Here is a 21,050-nt window from a genome sequence, read left to right as displayed (position 1 = left end):
TTACTATGAAACTATCAGCTTGTGTTTCTATTTGAGCATGTATCAGCAAGTATATCTAATAAGTGATATGATTTCTTTAGACTCTCGGTGTACTTGATTATCTCATTCATAATAGGAATGATCAAATTGTTCCTTTTTTAATAATTTTGAAAATAGTATTACTAAATAGTTAACATTCTTTTAATAATTCTTGAGTTCATAAAGAAGCCAGGGATTTAGTTCAGCAGTTCTTGGAAGCGCAAGCGCCTGAGTTCCCCGGTACAAAAAAGAAAGGCAGGAAGGCAGGAAGGCAAGGAAGGCAAGGAAGGCAAGGAAGGACTATTTCCTAATCATGAACATGGAGAACTATAAAATTATTTTTTAAAATTTTATCAATTCTAAAGTTATACAAACGACATATCCCTCCAAAATTCAACTAAGAATACCTAACGTTGTATTTTTATAAATGGTTTTGGTATTAATAAAATCATAAATGAAGACTGGAATTTTTAAATGCAGATATAACTATGAGAATATAGTTTTTTAAAACTGTAATAAAAAACACAAGCAAAATGACATACTCAGAAAAAAATTTTTGCTAATTTTCTTTAATTATTAAGCTTCCACAGGTAATTTTTTTAGAGTCAGCAATGAAGTAGAAAATTGGGAGAGACTATTTTATAGAAAATAAATGCAAATGGAGTTTTTAAATATGAAAAGAGTCTGTTTAGTAAGCAAAAACTGAAGATGAAAAGCCATTTTTTCTATAATATTTGCAAACATTTAATATATTGATGGCTCTGATATATAGAAACAGACCGTGATTATCTTGTTGAGGGAATGTAAATGATTATAGCTCCTTTAAGGGCAATACATTAATATTCATTAAAATTTAAAATGTACACATATCATCTGACTTAGCAGTTCAATTTATAAGAATTTCATACTCTAAATACACACATGTAAGTTCAAAGACACAAATTTAAGGATATATATATATATATATAAGTACATCACAAATTTTATTAGCCAAAGATGAAAGCTCCTAAATGTCTACCATAGGTGACAGAGTAAATTACTTGCAAATACAACTATACAAGGAAATATAATAAAAATATTAATAAGAATAATAGAATAGTTACATCTATATGAATAAATGAAAAACCCCAAGATACATTGCTAAGCAGAGATACAGACATATATTTATCCACAATTTCACTTTCTATGGTCAACTGTGACCCAAAAATACTTAATGGAAAATTCCAGAAATAAACAACTTAGAAGTTTTAAATTGCACACCTTTTTCAGAGCATTATGAAATTTTGCTCTGCTTGCATAAGCTACCTGCCCCTGCCACACTTAGTAGCTGCCATGGTTACAAAACAATTGTCAAGGCACTGTAATGCTTGTGTTGAAGAGTAAATCTTAGTTTACTTAAAATGGCCTCAGTACAAAAGTAGTGATGAAAAGGAGTTATCAGAGGATAAAACATAAAAAGATAGATTAACCCTGTTACTATGTAATAAATAGTGCTGTGGGACATGTAGAAATAAACAGCACATAAGTTTATTACTAACTGAAGTGTCATGCATATAAATCTTGGAATGCATCCCTTATGGATAAGAGAGGACTACTAGATATTGTTATCTTTGTGTAAAAGAAGTTCAGGAATAGAAGGCAGATCTATACCAACACATAAAGTTTATATACTGTCAAATTGGCTAGCGGGATACACAACAAATTAGTAAAATCTGTATAGAATAAGTAAGGTTTAAGGACCAGAGATAAAAGGGAAAATTACTTTTTATTATTAACCCTTTTGTATTCATTTTATTATTAATCAGTATGTTTGGAAAAAGTCCCATCAAAAGTATCTCCCTAATCTTCACCATCCCTATTAACAAAGCACTAGTAATTTATATCTATCTCATCTTTAAATTTCGAATGGACCTTTTTCCACTCTTGCTATTCGATACTTTCTAAAAGTCCAAGTTCAACATAGCTGCCATTTGTATCTTACTAAAACATAAAAATGATTCCACTGCTTACAGATGTTACAAACTGTTCCATCTAAGGCACATAACTTCTGCTTACACACTTGTTTCATATGAATACATCGCTTTAAACCATTTAACTGGTTGTCAACATTTTAAAATTATGATATAATATTTCTAGATTTCTCAGTGCTTTTGAAAAACAGGAACTCCAATAACACAAGTCTTGTAATTCTACATGATAGAATAAGCTGAGCAGCTAGTGCCTTTAGATAGGTTATAAACTCTTCCCTTCCAATTTGGCAGTCTCCATCCACCTTTCTTATTTTACCAGTACACTGCCTGGTTGATATATTTATCACTTATATTCCCTTCCTATCCTATTTAGATATTTTGAGATCACAGATCTACATCCAAAAAAAAAAATCCAAATTTTTCATTTATTACCTAATATTTTTGTCTTATCCAAATGTACCCTTACACACTAATCTTTTACCATAATTTCCATGCTCTTCATTTCTGCATTTCCTAAAACACCTATGTCCTTTGAGATCTTTGTTACTTAAGACCTGCTTATGTGATTTCACCTAGCTACTCAGCCTATAAACTCCCTTCTGTCTAAACAAAAATACAACTGATTTGTCTGTATTTTTTGATATATCTATTGTAACAAGTGAAAAGAGTAATGAAATTTGCACTCAGTAGAAGAGAATGATACTGTATCATAATGTTGAATAGATAGTATTGACTGATTAGAACAATTAAGTGTATTGAAAGAAAATAAAAAGGTTATTAGTGGAAAGAAAATATACTATGGCATTAAATTTATAATTGTAAGCAAATTAGCATAACCTTCTAAAGAGTCAGATATAACACAGAATTATATTAGTCTGTTTTGTGTTACTATAGTGAAATATCTGAGACCAGCTACCTAATATAGTATAGAGTTTTACTTTTGGCTCATGGTTCTAGAAGTACAAGGTAGTGGTGGGGTATCATCTGATAAAGGTTGTTTTTGTTTTTTTGCCAGATGAGTCCCAAAGTAGCTTAAGGCATCACATAGCAAGACACAAGGAACATGCATAAGTATATGTCTCTATGGTCTCTTTTCCTCTGCTTATAAAGCTTGCTATAAAGCAAGTCCAGTCATTTTAAGTAAAGTAACTTCACAAAGGTCCCAACCTTAAACACCATAATAGAATTCAGTTTCCACTCCCTTAATTCCTCAAAATGGGGATTAAATTTCAATACATCAAGACTCAGGGGACTATATCAAACTATATCTAAACCACAGCAAAAAATGTAGAATTATTGTCTGAATTATATAAATACAAAAAAGAAATCAATACAGAGAGAACTGTGCATGACCCCATGATTAGCTACTTTAATAATAAGGTCCAATTTCATGATTAATAATAAAACAAGAAACACATACAAAACAAGAGGAAATAAATACAAAACAACATGGTCTAACCATTACTGCCTTAAAGGAAAATTAAGAAGGACAGCAACTATAAGAAAATTTGAAATTACTAAAGTAAGATTTCTAAGACTATGTAGAAGTAACAGTGTTTCAAATTTTATATCATTTATTGAATAAGGTGAAGGATCAACTAAATGTTTATAAAGATCAATTTATCAAGTTCTCGTGAAAGAAAACTCTGCAAGGTACACAGTAAATGAACAAAACAGAACAAAGTTAGACCCCAAAATAAAAGGAGTAGACTAGAGCAGTGCTGGAAAATACTATCTATAAACTAGATCTAGCCAAAAGAAGGTCAATTTTAATACAGTGCACAAGATAATGGTTAACCATATTTAAATTATTTGAAAGAAACAGTCAAAAGAATATTTCGTAACAAGAGAATGTTACATGAAATTTGGGTATCTATTTTTAAGTAAGGCATTATTGAAATACTGTCACACTCATTTATTTACATATCGACTATGGCTGCTTTCACATTATAGTGGCAGAATTAAGCAGAGGCAACAGAGACCTTGGAGGCTGAAAGCCTAAGATGTTTACTCTATGTCCCTTTAAAGTATGGGTCTAGAGACCTATACTGTTCAAATTTGAATAACAGCTCCAACTTTACTTGGTGTGTAACCCTAGGAAAGTTACTTAACATCTCAGTGCTTTTAGTTTATTTCTAAACAAATAATAATAGCTGCTTTCTGAAAGGCACCTGAGAAACAATCCCTTGTAGTTAGTTGCACACATATTTACTGTTAATAATAGAGGCATACCTGGGAGATACTGTACTTCAGTTTCGACCACTACAATAAAACAAATATTGCAATAAAGCAAGTCATTTGCATCTTTTGTTTTCCCTGTACATATAAAAGTTATGTTTATATTATACCAAGTATGCAATAGCATTATTATGAAACTATACATACCTTCATTAAAACTACTTTATTGTTAAAAAGTATTAATGATCATCTCAGCCTTCAGGGAGTCATACTCTGCTGATAGAGTCATGTCTCCATGTTGATGACTTCTGACTGATCAGATTGATGGCTGCTGAGTGTGAGGTGACTAGGGCAACTGCTAATACAATAACAATGAAGTTTACTACATCAGTTGGCTTTCCTTTTCATGAAAATTTTCTCTGTAGCATGTGGTAATGTTTCCAGCATTTTGGTTATCAAAACAGCATCTCATGCTACAATATGAACTTTTAAACTTGGAGTTAATCCTCTCAAACCTAGCTTTACCTTCTGAGTTTTTAATAGTACAGTATTTTTTGTCCTTTGTTGTCATTCAGCAATGATAACAGCCTCTTTTTACCAGGAGTAGATTCTATCTCAAGAAACCCCTTTTTTTCCCCCCAAGACAGTGATTTCCTATGTTGCCTAATCCATCAACTTATGGGGATCAAACAATCCTATGTCAACTTCCTGAATAGCTCGGCCCACAGGCACCTACCACAACACACAACTAGAAGCCACTTTATCTGCCCATAAGAAGTAATTCTCAGGACCAGGGCTTTAGCTCAGTGGTTCGGCCACCTGCTTCACAAGTGCAAGTTCCAGAGTTTGATCTCCAGTACCAAAAAAAAAAGGTAATTATTTTGTCCTTATTAGGACATTGCAGTAATTCAGTCACATCTTCAGGTTCTACTTACTAATTCTACTTATCTTACTATTTCTGCCACACCTACCATTATTTCGTTCATGTTTTGAACCCTTCAAAGTCATCTATGACAGTGAGAATCAATTTATTCCAAATCTCTATTACTGCTGATATAGTATTTTGACCTCATCCCCTGAATCACAAATGTTCTGAATGGCATCTAAAATGGTAAATCCTTTACAGATTTTCAATTCACTTTGCCCAGATCCATCAGCAAAATCACTACATAAAGTAGCTCAGGAATAATCTTAGAAAATATATTTCTTAAATAATAAGCCTTGAAAGTCTAAAGTACTCCTTGAACTATGGGCTTCAGAGCTCTTCAGGAGCCATTTGTATTTATACTGAGCAGTAATATTTTGAATCAACACTACACTTAAAATGTTCAATAAACCATGCTTTAAACAGATGTGCTATCATCCAAGTACAGTAAGTCCTCAACTGACAAAGGAGTTCTATACCAGGAGAGCTGGTCTTAAGTTGGATTCATTTGTAAGCCAACAAAGTGAGTCTTATGCAGTAAACCTATTAAAGTTCACAACTTGAATCTTCTTAAATTGGTGACTTACTGAAATGTTGTCCCACTGATGAGAACACAGGCAGCATAAATTTTGTGTAATCCGTAAGGGACCTAGTGTTTTCATATTGACAAATAAACCTCAACTTAATCATGAACCACCTTAACCCCTAAGCAGAGTGAGCCTGTCCTTTGAAGCTGTGAGGTATGTCACTGACTCATCTCCTCTAGCTGTCACAGTCCTAGACAGCATGCATCTTCTACTAAAAGGTTACTTCATCTACACTGAAAGTATATTTAGTTTAGGTACTGCTATAGTTTGCATCTTTTTTTTTTTTTTTTTTTTTATTGAGTTTATTGGTACATTTAGGGATACAGTACAGTTACATTCATTGTTGGGATCATGTACCTTTACATGGCAAGTCTTGATTCTCATTTTTTTCCCCTTACCTCTGCCCTCCCTTCACCCCCTCCTCCCCTCCCCATCTACAAACACTTTATTTTCATCTTTTCATTCTCTCACATTTTTTTCTTTTCCCTTTTTGTTCTTCCCCTACGTATCACACCTTCCCTACATCTTTAGCTCCTTTCCTCCCATTTCTAAATGTCAGCTATAGTTTGCATCTTAAATGTCCCCCAAAGGCTCATGAATGAAAGAGGTGATTCTAACTGTTGCACTACTGGAAGGTAGTCAAAGCTCAAAAGTTGAAGCCAGCAGGAGGTCCCAAGTCACTGGGCACATGTCTTAAAGGGGATTATGGGGCACTTTTCCTCTCTGCCTCCTGGTGCTCATGAGGCACAGTTTCCTCACACTCCTGCTCACCATGGGCACAAAAGCAATGAGCCAACTGACCATGGAATGAAACCTTCAAAACTACTAGCCAGAATAACTCTTTCTTCTTTTTAAAAGGGTTATTTCAGATATTTTGTTACTTTAATGGAAAGCTGACTGACACAGCTACCTTCATCAGTTATCTTAGATCTTCTGGATAACCTGGAGCTTCTACATCAGCATTTGCTTCAATTCCCATTTTATGTTACAAAGACAGCTTCTCTCCTTTATCCTCATGAAGCAATCTCTACTAGTGTCAGTCTTTTCTTCTGCTTCTTGACTTCTCTGAGCCTTTAGAGAATTGAAGACAGTTCGGTCCTTGCTCTGGATTAGGCTTTAGCTCAAGAGAATGATGTGGTCTTCTAATTTCCTATCCAGGTCACTAAAACATTCTTCATTTAAGTAATAAGACTGTTTCACTTTCTTAGCATTCATGTGTTCCCTAGAGTAGCACTTTTGAATTCTTTTAAAACTTTTCTTTGCATTTATAACTTGACAAACTGGGATAAGAGGCCCTGGCTTTCCTTCCTTACTGAGTTTAAAGCATTTCTAGCTTTTGATTTAAAGTGAGAGATATGACATTTCTTTATACTTGAATATTGAGAGGCCACTGTAGGATTATTAGTTGGCCTATTTTCAATACTGTTGTATCTCAGAGATTGCGGGGCTTGGGTGGGAACAGCCAATTAGTCAAAATACACACATTTTTAAACAAAGTTTATCCAATATGGTCATAGTTCCTGATACCCCCAGTTATAATAGTAACATCAAAGGTCACTGATCACAGGTGCATAACAGATATAATAATATTTGAAAAGTTTGAAATGTTCTGAGAATTATCAAACTGTGATACAGAAAAACAAAGTGTGCATATACTATTTGAATAATGAGGCCTATAGATTTGCTTGATACAGGGCTGCCATAAAACTTCAATTCACTTAAAAAAAAAAAAAAACTTTGAAGCACAATAAAATGAGGTATGCCTGTATAGTACTAACATAATTATTACTATTGACATTATTATCCCAACTTTCCTTCAACACACCAACAAGGAAACAAAATCTTCAGAGACTTATTTTTTTCAACTATGCACATGCCAGTTGTGGTAAAATATAACACAATGTTCTTAAATTATGAGAATTACTGAAATATGTGGTTAAATTAAAAGATTACAAGATTTATTACTATTAATATTTACATTATGTTTTATCATTAAATTTAGCATGTTTCTCTACAGTATATGTACATGTGTATGTTTAAAATGTAATGTGTATTGTCTTGCATTAACATAATCTTAGTTATATACATATTTTTAAAATTTAATATGTTAATAATCTAAAATTAATTTATAGTCTTACGCAAAATTAGGAGTTATTTACAGTTTAGGTGCCTAAATTGAAATAATTATCCAAGATAAATTTACTAAACAAGTGACTAAAAGTAAGTTATAGTGAGACAAATACATTATGAATTGCATGCCTTTTGAATTAAAAAAAAACTGTAACCATACTTATGTATTTGCCTTTTATTAACCAGTATACTCATGCAAATTTTAAAGTATTACTGGAGTTTCTATTTATAAAATAATTTATGTCCTTGGACATATGTGTCACTTGGACACATGAAATTCAGATACTATGTTCCCATATATTAAAATGATAAGGAACCAGATTTCTTTAAAATACACAGACAGAGACATATAAAATGTTACTATATTACCAGAACTGCTTTTCCTTTTTGAATCTCTGTACTACATCACGACTTTTCATGCTGAAATACAAGATCATGGATGAGTGCCACTTATTTACCTGTCATAGAAAATTCAGCTAATTATACTTAACTATTCAAATACAAGAAATCCATTTACCAAATTGAATAACTTAGGTCTATTTGACATAAGTCAAATCATAGAATAAAATATTGTTACTCATACTATGAAACAGTCAATTCTTAAGATTTCTTCTGTATGTATTAACTTTGGTATCATATAGAAATTTTTACTCACCTATTTAGTGTTAATAAAGAGCATTTACTCTTGACATATTCAACCTTCCAATACCTTTTAAAATAACTTCTTCAGTAACACATCTTTATTGAGGAAGGAAATAATTCACACAGTTCTGTAGATCTATATACTGACAAAAATAAAGAAACCACACTGTATTTTCCAGAATATGACAAACTCTAGGAGGTGCCTTAACAGACCGTACCTCTGAGAATAATTAAAATGCTGGATAAAACAGCTGGCTTTTGCCTTACATAAAAACTCACATATGCTCATTATACATTCCTTCCACCTTACCACATTTCTAGATTAAAGGAAAGCTAGTGTCTGAACTTGGAACTGTGTATAAAAAGGAAAAAAATTGACAAACTCTAGGAGGTGCCTTAACAGACCGTACCTCTGAGAATAATTAAAATGCTGGATAAAACAGCTGGCTTTTGCCTTACATAAAAACTCACATATGCTCATTATACATTCCTTCCACCTTACCACATTTCTAGATTAAAGGAAAGCTAGTGTCTGAACTTGGAACTGTGTATAAAATCAGGAAAAAAAAAAAAAACTATTTTAAAATCCATTCCTAAAAGCTTTTGATCTGAATTCATACCACTTTATGTGGTCCAAAAATTCTTTAATTCCTAAGCTAGTAATATCCCCAGGAACCTGGAAAAAAACAAATGCAAACTCTTTCTATAGAACCTACCTTTAATTCAGGCTTTAAATACTCCAATATACACTCCAAGAAAAATACAAATCTATAATGTCAACTAAAATGATAACAAGAACTACAACATACAGTTCAAGGAAATATAGCACCATGAGCAAGAGCCAAGAAAAGAATGTTGACAAAGATTTAGTATACTGAAATTAGAAACAATATAAAATGTGACTATAATAGTTTAGTATTGAAAATACAAAGAACAAGATTAGATTATAAAAAGCAATAGCACAACAAAAATTTCTAGAGGGAAAAAAAAATCCCTGAAATTGAAAGCCAATGTACAGATATCATGTCAGATAAACTACATGAAGAAAACACTGAAACACTAAATGATTTGCAAAAAGCCAGAGTACAATATGGAAAGAAGGAGCAGCAAATTCAAGCAAGAGTTAAGAGACAGGGTGGAGTGTACAACATTAATTAAACCAACACTGTATTGGAACATGAACAAATAGGTTAATGAAACCAGTGCAAAATCCAAGGTTATTATTATACCACTTGCATATAAAAATTTAGTATGACGAAAGCAACATCTCAAATCAGTAGCCTTATGTTAAGTAGCAGCATATGAATTCATTGGATAGCCAAATGTTATCATATGGAATGCTCTGTAGACATCTGTTAAGTCCATATGATCTATAGTGTTATCTCTGATGTTTCTTTGTTAATTTTTTGTTTGACCAGCTACTGGTGAAAGTGAAGTAATGAAGTCACTTACTATTATTACGTTGGGACCTATGTGTCTCTTTATGTTGAATGTTTTATAAAGTTGGGCATGCCAATGTTTGGTGCATGTATACATTTGGTAGATTGTTCCCTTTACCAATATATAGTGGCCTTTATCTCTTCTGACTAATTTTGTCTTGAAGTTTGCTTTGTCATATATAAATACAGCTATTCCTGCTTGCTTTCAGGTTCCATTTGCATGGAGTATTGTTTTCTATCCTTTCACTTGCAGTCTATACGTATGTCTTTGATAATAAGGTGTGTCTCTTGCAAGTTTATTATAAATGCTGAAAAACAAAAATGATTCGGTCTAATTTACAAATGTGAAAACATATTCAAACTAGATTAAATACTTAAATATAAAAAAATAATTCAAGTATCAGAAAAAAATTAAGATAACCTGGTTCTAAAAGAATCTTTCCTATGACTTAAAATTCAGAGGCACTAAGGGATTATTGGTAAGTAAAGCTTTTATTAGAACACAGCCATAACCATCCATTTATGTATTGTGTATGGCTGTCTTTGTGCTACAAAAACGATTTAGCAGTTACAAGAGACACAGAGTCTGCGAATCAAAAATATTTGACCATTTTAAAAATGCTTTATCAATCCCTGCTCTAGACCATCAGTTATATTTACAACACTTAAAAAAATTGAACTTCATATTTATCTTCAGTTTTTATTATACAGCTTTCTTAATTTCTTCAGGAACATCCAAATTTCTGCCCAGTATTTGTGCTGCTTGAAGAACTTTTACTGTTCTTTTGTAGTTTAGGCGTGCTAGGAATAACTTCTCAATTTTAGCTTAACTTGAAAGGTCTTTGTCTCAGTTACTTTATCATCACTGGGACACGGTGAACTAAAAGAGGAAATGTTTGTTTTGGCTCATAGTTTGTAGAGGTTTCAGTCCATACCTAGCTGACTTCAAGGCTGGGCAAGAGGGCAGAAGGGCATAGCAGAAGAGAAAGAGCTCATGGCATGGCGGGCAGGAAGCAGGGAGAGTTCAAGGCAGGAGGAGGGATATATGCCATATGTCCAGTGACCCACATCTTCCCTCCAGGCTTCACTTCGCACCATCACACCCAGCTATAAACCCATTCATAGACTAATCCAGTGTTCAGTTTGTACACCGATGATCCACTCACTTCTGAAAAACCCTGCCCATGAACACATGAAGGTTTGGGAGGGACATTTAGATATAAACCTTAACAAACTTTATTTCTCCTTTATTTTAAAAATATATTTTCTTAAAGGAAGAGTTAAAAAGGACCGTTTTTCCTTTTATCATTTTAAACTTTACACTGTGTTCTGGCTTGCATAGTTTTTAAAGAGGTCTAGTGTATTTCTTATCTTTATTCTTCTTTAAAGTTATTGTCCTCTCTGGTTGCCCTTTGAATTTTTCTCCCTGAATTTCAGTTTGAATATGATGCAAGTACACAAGAGGGAGGAAAAGCTGGGGGATGGACGGGGAGAAGGGGAAGGAGAGGGGAAGGAGAGAGGAGGGAGAGGAGAGAAAGCAGGAGGGAAAGAGGGAGAGACAGAGACACACAGGGACAGAAAGACAGAGAGACAGAGAGAGCGAGAAGAGTGAGAGAGAGATCATCCTGCTTGGAGTTCTCCAAGTTCCTGGATCTATGGAATAATTCTTTCAAACTTTTAGATAATTCATGGCCAGTATTCTTCTGCCTAACCAGCATGCACGTCTCAGCTACCTGAGAGGCTGAGGCAAGGGGATAAGTAGTATTGGAAAGGAGAAGAAAGGTATAAATGAAACAAGATCGACAATATATTACTAATTGCTAAAGCAAAGTGAGAGGTAAGAGTGGTTCTTTATACTGTCCCTTCTACTTCTGTGTTCTGGAAAACTGTCATAATAAAATTGCTTTACTTTGGTCACTATGTTGACAAGGGAGTGAGGAATCAGGAATTCTTTTATTTTGCTGCCAAGAATGTAATCTAGTTTACAGTTTATAAAGGAAATTTGGCAATATCTACCAAAATGAAAAATCTCATATTCTTGGATCTAGCAGTTCTCTTAGGATATATATTGGCTATACAAATATCCTACATATTCCATTCATTTCTATACATACAGCAGTTCTCCTAGGATGTATCAAAGGCATATAAATATCTTTCTACAAAAGTTATTTGTACATGGTAATGCACCAAAAAGTTGTTGGTAATATCAAATAATTAGAACAAAAACTAAATATTCACTAGTTAAGGACTGGTTAATTAATTTTTACATATATCCATAAGACTAAGTGTTTCATAGCCAATAGAATGACTTTGATGAAACTCTGTATGCTATTGGGGAAGGATATCCAAGTGAAAATAAAAGTACAAATACCGTGAATAATTTATTAGTATTTGTCAACAATGTAAATGATAGAAAACGCAAGAAAATAAACTAGGGGACAAGTATATATAAAAGGCAAGGAAGGATATATCATTGTATATTAATCATACTTTTTGAATTATCTTCACAAAATTTCAATTAAAAGAAAAGTAATACCTGGCTTCCTTACATTTGACTAAAGGGAAGCAAAATTGGAAAACTAGAAGTCAGGAAGGAGGGAGAAATAAGGGTTGCTCTCCATTGCTTATTGGTTTCAGGATCTCCTACAGTAGTTATATAGCTTCAGAGATCCCTTCTCATACATCAGTGCTTCCTCCCCTCATCAGCTATCAACAGTCTCTGGGCTCTAGTAATTCCTCTGTCTTTGTCTTCCATTTTAAGAGCTAATAACTTGCTATAATTGCTTATATCTGGGATCATCACTCTTTGTCTCTAGATCTTTTAATAGCTTTGAAAATGATCCTAACAATAAAATTCCTTCTAATTGTCTAGTATGGCTTACGTTTTCCTAATCAGAGCCTAATAAAAAAGAAAATGAAAAAAGTGAATGTATTATAGGTTATTTCTATAAAACAAAACCTCCATTCCAAAATTAGAAGGGATGACTTTTCAAGGTGTCAAGGCTTAAGAACAATATAGACTATACATGTCAACAAACTAAGTTACACACACACACACACACACACACACACGCCAAAAATATTAGTGTGAAGGAAGGAAGCAAAAATTAGAAGGTTCAAAAGAAAAAAATATGAGAAAGGGAAAAACATGGAAACAAAGTTTTTGTAAATAGGTAAGGATGGAGGGATGAAGGGAGGGCAGGAGAATGGGGAAAAAATAAGAACCAAGATACATCACGTAAAGATACAAGATCCTAATGATGAATATTACTGTACTGTTTGCCTAAAATGTACCAATAAATTTAATGGAAAAACATTACAAGGTTCAGATCTGTAGTTTTTCAGAGATCTGACAACACAGATTAAGCCATTCAAATATCAGAAAAATTCATATATGAATTTACACCGTGTCCATATACATCTTCTAAATAATAATTGATCTAATATAGCAGTTGTTTTCTATTTTTCACTTTAATTTTCTTGGTCAGTATGAATGCACAAAAACTATCAAGCTTTCCTTTCTTTAGTTATATTAAAAAATGAATGTTTTTAAAACTAGATAAATATCTCTCTAAAAACTGATATATACCCAATATGAGTAAAAACTGAGTATATCTCATCACTTTATCACATTTTATCCTCACCAAAACAAATATATCGATGTATTATTCCTCTCTTTGCCCATAAAACAACTACAATTTAAACTACTTTATAAAATTAACAGAAGGTACAATAAATACCAAAATTACAGAGATAAACATGTTGTTACAAATTGCAATAAATGAAATGCTGAGTTTCTAACTATCACCAACATAAACAAATGTAGACAGGTTTGTCTAATATTGACTTTATTGGGCTGGGGAGGTAGCTCAGTGGTAAAACACTTGCCTAATATTGACTTTAGCTACAATAAATCCTGAAAACAAAACATTCTAATGTAATGATAAAGAACAAAATAGTGTTGATGAGATTTAGCAAGGGAGTGGAATTAAGCCTAGGACTTGCCCTAAAAAAGAATATTTCTCTTTTTTTTAAAAAAGAGAGAAAACAAACAGAAGGCTAAGCGGTCTATATTTCTTTCTAAAATAAGTAAGATTGCCTGCCATAAATGTCTAGTGAAGATAATGAATGCAAAATTGAAAAAGGTATTAAGAGCTGGTCAATAAGAGTAAAAAAAATCAGTAGGAGCACCATATACACTGTTGTGGAAATGGGATATACTGGTGTGGAACCCACAATGTACCTCTATAACTAGCCATTCTTCCTTCATTTCTAGCCTGGATCCTATACTGGCTGAGGCCTAAACCTATCAATATTTGGTTGTAACAAAAGAAACTAAAGTTAGGCACAAATTACTATCTTTGTAATATAGTACAATTAAACATTATAACTAGAAAGGATTACACTGCCTTAGGTTATAAATACAACCAAATAAAATTTGGTTGTAACAGGAGAAACTGAGGTTAGGCACAAATGCTATGTTTGTAATATAGTACAATTAAACAGTATAATTGGAAAGGATTAGTATCTACCATTACACATTTTTGCATAGGACAGAAACTCTAAAACGCTAAGTATACCTACTTAGTTCCATGAAAGAGAAGTCTTTGGTCTTCTAGGCAACTTGACATTTTAAGATAAAGACTTAAGACTTTCAGTCTTCACCACCGCACATACAAATGCTCCTAGCTGAATGAGTTCACTCCTCCAGTGATATCTGTGGACCTAAAGCTGTTAGGCAAATACCTTCTGTCCCATAACTCATCTCTTCCCAGAAGGTTGAAATCTATAAACATTTACTTTCAGTCAGGCAAAAGAAGCCTGGGATGGCAGCACTGAAATCTGCCTTTATTTTATATAAAATTATATAGTTCAAATACCTATATGTATACAGAGAACAAAATATTCATTTCTTTAAAAAATACAGCTTATAAAGATAGTCAACCCATATAATGTTGGAAAATATAACTTAAGATATTCATTTTCAAAACATTTGAAAAAATACTCAAGTATGAATAGAAATAGAATCAACTTTCCTTGCATATATAATGAACATCTTAACAATGTTTTCAGACAGTTTTTAACATAGTTAGAACATATAGCTTAATTATGTTAACACAATTTTAACATAGTTTTTAGTCTCTTGGCCTATGGACAACACACACACACCAGACAATACTGTCAGAGAATATAGTAACCTATATGTTGTACATGTATATTATATGTATATATTAATTATATGCTTATTGTTATGGCATATCTAGATGTCCTCCTAAAGCCTCATGTGGTCATAGGTGGATGGATCTAGAATGTGAGCCATTGTGCCGGAATTGATTCATAATGCAATGCCAGGATCAAGGGCACTAAGATTAAAGGTGTGAGTGCTACCTGCTCTAAGGAGCCTGGATAAGATATAAGGGATAGAAAGAGCTACGGTCTTTGCTTGTTGCTTTACCTTATGCCCCCCCCCAACAAACTGTCCTCTGCAATGCTCATCTGCCATATCACCCAGCTTTGGAGCCAGCCAACTATGGACTGGAACCCCTAAAAACTCTAAGCCAAATAAAACTTCCCCCTTTAACTTTGAGTGTGAGGTATTTTGTCTCAACAATGAGAGAAAAGTAACTAAGGTATTTAAGATATTTATATAAGACAGAATCTTAGACATTATGTAATAAATTCTTTACCTCACCTATATACCTTTTAATGTCAAGGGTACAAAAATTTAAATACATGATATATATCATACAAAAGAATTCTACAAACAGATACTAAATATAACTCTGTTAATATTCTGGTTTCCTGTCCAATTGCCTTGAATGTTCTATTTGTCTTTCCCTAAGAGATTTTTCTGCTCCTTCCTCAAAGTTATTCCTATCATTCCTTCAGCAAGTAGTTAGCTCACCCTGAAGTTTCCCCTAAAATCATAGACCAGCTCTAAGTTCTTTGTCATAGTCTCTCATTACACACTGTAGATATCTGCAAATTGTAATTACAAAACATAATGCTTATTTAGTATCTTAGTTCTGTAGGGTCTTTAGAACATGACTTAGCTATCTTATTTTCTCTTTTATCCCTAGAAGTGAATATAGAATTTTACAAAAAATAAATGAACAATTATGAAATGTTAGAAATTTTTTGTTATTTATTAAAATAAAATAAATTATAATCATAGACTTATTACTCTCAAAAGGAGTACTGTGTTGCTATTTCCCCATTTTTTTCTTCTGGTTTGGAAAATACTGTTTATTTTTCTGTTCAGGTAAATTCAAATAACGCAGACAGTTTTTCTTTTAAGAAATACTGCTACTTAATAAGTAATCCCAATAACTTATTTTTTTTACCTAGTATTCTCCATCTTATATAATATTTGATTCTACTTAAAATATTTGTTGCTTATAATTTATTTATTTTAATGCTTATTTTATTTTCCTCAAAAATCAGTACAGAGCTGGGGATGTAGCTCAGTGGCACCGTGCCTGCCTTGCAAGCACAAGGTCTTAATATCCTTGGTACAAAAAAAAAAAAAAAAAAAAAAAAATCAGTAGAGATAGCTATAACTGTTTGATAGTCTTCAAAATAAAATATTCTTTGTAGAGAACATCTATTTTGCCTAGCCAGCTTTCTTTCAGACTGCCTCATGTATTTCTTGAGGAAATTCTCATTTCCCCAATATTACCATCATTTTGATGGATCTGCCAATGCATATTCCTGTTTTCCCTAGCCATAGAGTGGGGCTGGTCATCAGACTGAGCCAAAAACCTTACTACATTTTTATTTCTTTAATCAATTATTTTATTTTATTTTTTTCTCATTGAGTTTATTGGTACTTTTTAAAAATACAGTACAGTTACATTTATTATTAGGATCTTGTACCTTCACATGACATATCTTGGTTCTCATTTTTTTCCCCATACCTCTTCCCTCCCTTAACCCCATCCCCCATTCCACCAAGACTTTGTTTCCATTTTTTTCATTTTCTCATATTTTTTTATTTTCCCTTATTTCCTTTCCCCTACCCTTCCCTCTTCTCCTTAGCCCTTTTCTTCCTATTTCACATTGTCAATTATACAATTTGGATCTTATTTACACTTTTAGTTTTTCATACCAGAGAAACTATTTGGTATTTACACATGTGTGTCTTATTTATTTCACTTAAGAGTATGGCCTCAAGTAACTAATCCAAATGCTGGACACATAACCCAAGCTGCATCAGAGATCTCCCCAAAATATATTTGGAAGAGAAAGTGATAGTCATGGTGGTAGTGGGACTCTTCTCCCTTCATTAAAAAACTAAGCTCAACCTAGAACTGTTGGCACCTCTAAAAGAAAGATTTAAGGCAAAAGAGAAAAGAGGCAAAGAAAAAGAATAGTGGTAATTTTATTCCCTGGATTCAGAAGATCATAAAACAAGTTCTGGTCCTTGCTCTTCCCTGGTGTAAAGATTTATCTAATAAATAATCCCTACTCTTTTTTGTTTTCTTCTTATCTAGGTTAAGATTTTTTAATTTACAAACAAAAAATCCTAAACACTCCTGTTTTCCTGTAGATGTCACAAAATGAATTAAAAAAAAATTACTTTTAAACAATACAGTTAAAAACTGCTTCACTTTTACAAATCAAACATGTGATATTCTAAACTCTTCTTTCCTCCTACAATTTTAAACATGCACAAATTTTAAAGCACAATGTACACAGACTTTTAAATTCTTTTTATTTGTTGTACATCCCAGATAATTTCAACACTGCAACTTCCAACCTTCCTCCATAACTCTAAATTTTAAGTATTATATTTTTGTTATTTCTATGTCAGTTTTGTATCTCATTCCTTTTATACAGCACGATGCTGATGTTTAATGTTGTATTTATCAGGTATCCTTAAAAAGGCTTAGATTGATTTCATTTTAATTTTTTTGGTTTTTAATTCTTCCAGACATTTTTAGTTTTGCTTTCATTGTCTTTTCATATTGAATGTATTCTTCAAAAATCTGATGATTCTTGAATAACCATTAATATATAAAACTAAGGTCATATGCTGGTAATTGGGAGCTCTAAAAGCATGTCTGGAATTTCTTGATTGATCAGATTTTCTTTAGGATAAATAATTAGCTAACAATTTTGATGAGGAATCCTTAAATTACATAAGGCTCAGTGACACTGCTCTGGTATCACTTAATTTCTTTAGAAAAAAAGAAAGCAGTAATACTGTCACCCCATCCCATCCTGGTCCTGGTGACTGGCTTGAAGGAAAAATCTGCAATTAATTCCTGTATTTGCAGTCTCCTGAATTATCTCATTCTCTACTCAATATCTGCATCTTACATATTCAAATTCTATACTTTCGGCAGGGGGGGGGAATAAGGTAAACAGATTTTTTCCTATAAGACAGAGAATAATCTTCATTTTTTAATCGGTTTTTAAATTTTTTTTTTACTTTTTTAAAGTTTTATGAATTATCAGTATGTATATACCTAAAAATAAATAAAACTGTAAGAGTTTCACAAATAGGACTTATCCTGTGAGACATACTCTGATACTTTTGTAATGGTGAGAAATAATTTCACAATCCACCACTGTGGAATGAGTGTAATCTGAGGCTAAATGAACATAAGCAAATTAAGCTGTCACTTGCTTCACTCCCCAAACTTCAGAATACTGTGGGTCTCTTTCATTATCTTTCTCTATAAGCTTATCCCTGTATATTTCTTATATTTTAATTCTTTACCATAATTTTAGAGTGCTCCTAGGAGAGCACAAAGGAAAACATCTAATTTGTAATTTTAACTCAAACTTCTCCACAGGATTTTTTTTTTTGTTCTTTTATTGAGTTTATTGGTACATTTTAGGTATACAGTACAATTACATTCATTATTGGAATCTTGTACCTTTACATCACATGTCTTGGTTCTCATTTTTTTCCCCTTATCCCTGCCCTCCCCTTCACCCCTCCTCCCTTCCCCATTTACAAACACTTTATTTCCATTTTTTTATTTTGTCATATTTTTTTTCTTTTCCCCTATTGCCTTTCCCTACCCTTCCCACTTTCCCTACACCTTTAGCCCTTTTCTTCCTATTTCACATGGTCAGTTATCTCATTAGGATCTTATGTACTATTATAGATTTTCACACCAGAGAAACTATTTGGTATTTACACATGTGTGACTTATTTATTTCACTTAGGAGTGTAACCGCAATATGTATCCATTTTCCTATGAATGAATCTAATTTTTCATTCTTTATGGCTGAATAATATTCCATTTTATAGAAAAACCATATCTTCTTTACCTAGTTTCCTACTGATGGGCAAATGGGCTGTTTCCATGTTTTAGCTATTATAAACTGTGCCGCTATAAACATAGGTGTGCATATATCTCTGTGGTATGATTCTTCCAGTTCTTTTGGAAAGATACCCAGCAGTGGGATGGCTGTGTCAAATGGAACCTCTAGTCCCAGATCTTTGAGGTGTCTCCATATTGATTTCCATAGTGGTTGCACCAGTCTGCACTCCCACCAACAATGGAGAAGGGTTCCTTTCTCCCCACAACCCCGCCAACATATATGAATAAATGTTCCACATCACTGGTCATTCGAGAAATGCGGATGAGAACAACACTGAGATTCCACCTCACCCCACAAAGAATGGCTGCTTTCAAGAAATCATCCACAGGATTTTTAAGAGGAATTTCCTAATCTTTTTTTGGCCTGCCTTAAGGATCCTCTCCACTAATTTTCATAGCCTCAATTGCTGTATACTGGGATTTAATATTAGAGCTTTTCAATGCATTCTGGAGAATTAAACACAAAGTACTACAGTGAACAGAAGAATCTGTGTTATCATAATTCCATTCAACTCTAAGACTAAAAGGAAATTGTAGTTAAATATTCAAAATTAAACTTAAATACTTAAATGAAGAGGTAACAATTTCTTTTTGAGGGAAGGCTTTAGAAGTTTCTTCCTCAGAAGAAATAATCAAAAACCAACTGTGAAATATATCAAGAAAAATAAAGTGTTTATAAGTAAAAAGTACTTACACAGCAAGACTACTCAAAACATATTGTACGTGCTCACATTCATCTGGGAATGATGCACTGGCTGATGTAAAGCAACAAAGTGCAGTCTGAAGAACCTGAAGCTGCGGCAAAGGGACCTGCCATCTTCCAGCGTAATCTTCAACCACCTGACAAGGAAGCGACCCAAAAAGTACATTACTACTGAAAGTGCTCGTAACTCTTTAAAATGTGGATAAAACTATATTAAAATAATAATTTAGCACAAACAACAGATGACTTTGAGGAGTGGGGAAAGTGTTCTATTTGCTTCATGGTATATCTGAAAAAAATCAATTATTATCTTTGAAAATGTGGAAAAGAAGTACAGTATATGAATGACTGTCATGTTCAACTGTCCAACCTTTACCAAATTTTGTTACAAATGCCCTTTAACTACTATATTCAGCTTGCAGTTCTGAATATCTAGGAAAGTAAAAAGGACTATAAGCTTACTGGTCCCCAAGTAAGGTAACTCTGTGCAAAGCAGACAAGGGCAAAAAAGTAAATTAGATAAACAGTAGTTCCCTGATTCTAAAATTTTTTCTTCACTAGTCTTTGACTAGCTTTATTTTCTCCAGGGCACCATACCATTTTGTCATTACACAAAAAAATACCTGTCTGACAAACTAACATTTTTTGTTTCTAGTCCCAAATAGTTTGTCCTAATTCATGTTTCCTTACAACCTTATTCATTTCTTACACATGGATTGGGTTTATTTCCTTAGAAAAGAAGCTTTCTACTTCCCTACGTTTTGTTCTCAGTAGCGCTTCCCTTATTCACCAAAATTCAGCTATCACTATCTTGCCTGGTCTAGTTGAGTCCAAATCTAACATAATAAAAGCCTTTTTTGGCAGTGCCTCCAATAGATTGGCTACAAGACCCTTGAAGAGACATAAAATAAAATGAAATGTATTTTTTTTACACTGTATAATATCATGCCTGGCAGTGGAAATGCATTATAACACTTTTTGTTTCTTTGAAATACTTTCCTTAACATATAAAGCGATTATTATCACATTACCCTATTACTTGGAAACTTTTTTCCTATCCTGTGACTGCTATCAAAAGCTTTCAGCTAATGACAGCTGACACAATGAAATCATGTGAATG

General features: G+C 33.0%; 1 protein-coding gene across 1 annotated transcript in view; it reads right to left on the bottom strand.

The window, feature by feature from the left end:
- The window catches only part of Znf654 (zinc finger protein 654), a 79,121-nt gene that overhangs the window by 34,977 nt on the left and 23,094 nt on the right, over window positions 1-21,050 (bottom strand). Inside the window, exon 2 of the mRNA XM_010602888.3 lies at window positions 19,922-20,067. Coding sequence (XP_010601190.1) covers window positions 19,922-20,067 — 146 coding nt within the window. The remainder of the gene's footprint in view (window positions 1-19,921; window positions 20,068-21,050) is intronic.

This window comes from Fukomys damarensis, unplaced genomic scaffold, assembly GCF_012274545.1.
Source record: "Fukomys damarensis isolate Sample0158 unplaced genomic scaffold, DMR_v1.0_HiC HiC_scaffold_24, whole genome shotgun sequence".
Lineage (NCBI taxonomy): Eukaryota > Metazoa > Chordata > Mammalia > Rodentia > Bathyergidae > Fukomys > Fukomys damarensis.
This window is presented reverse-complemented; position numbering and strand designations above follow the sequence as displayed.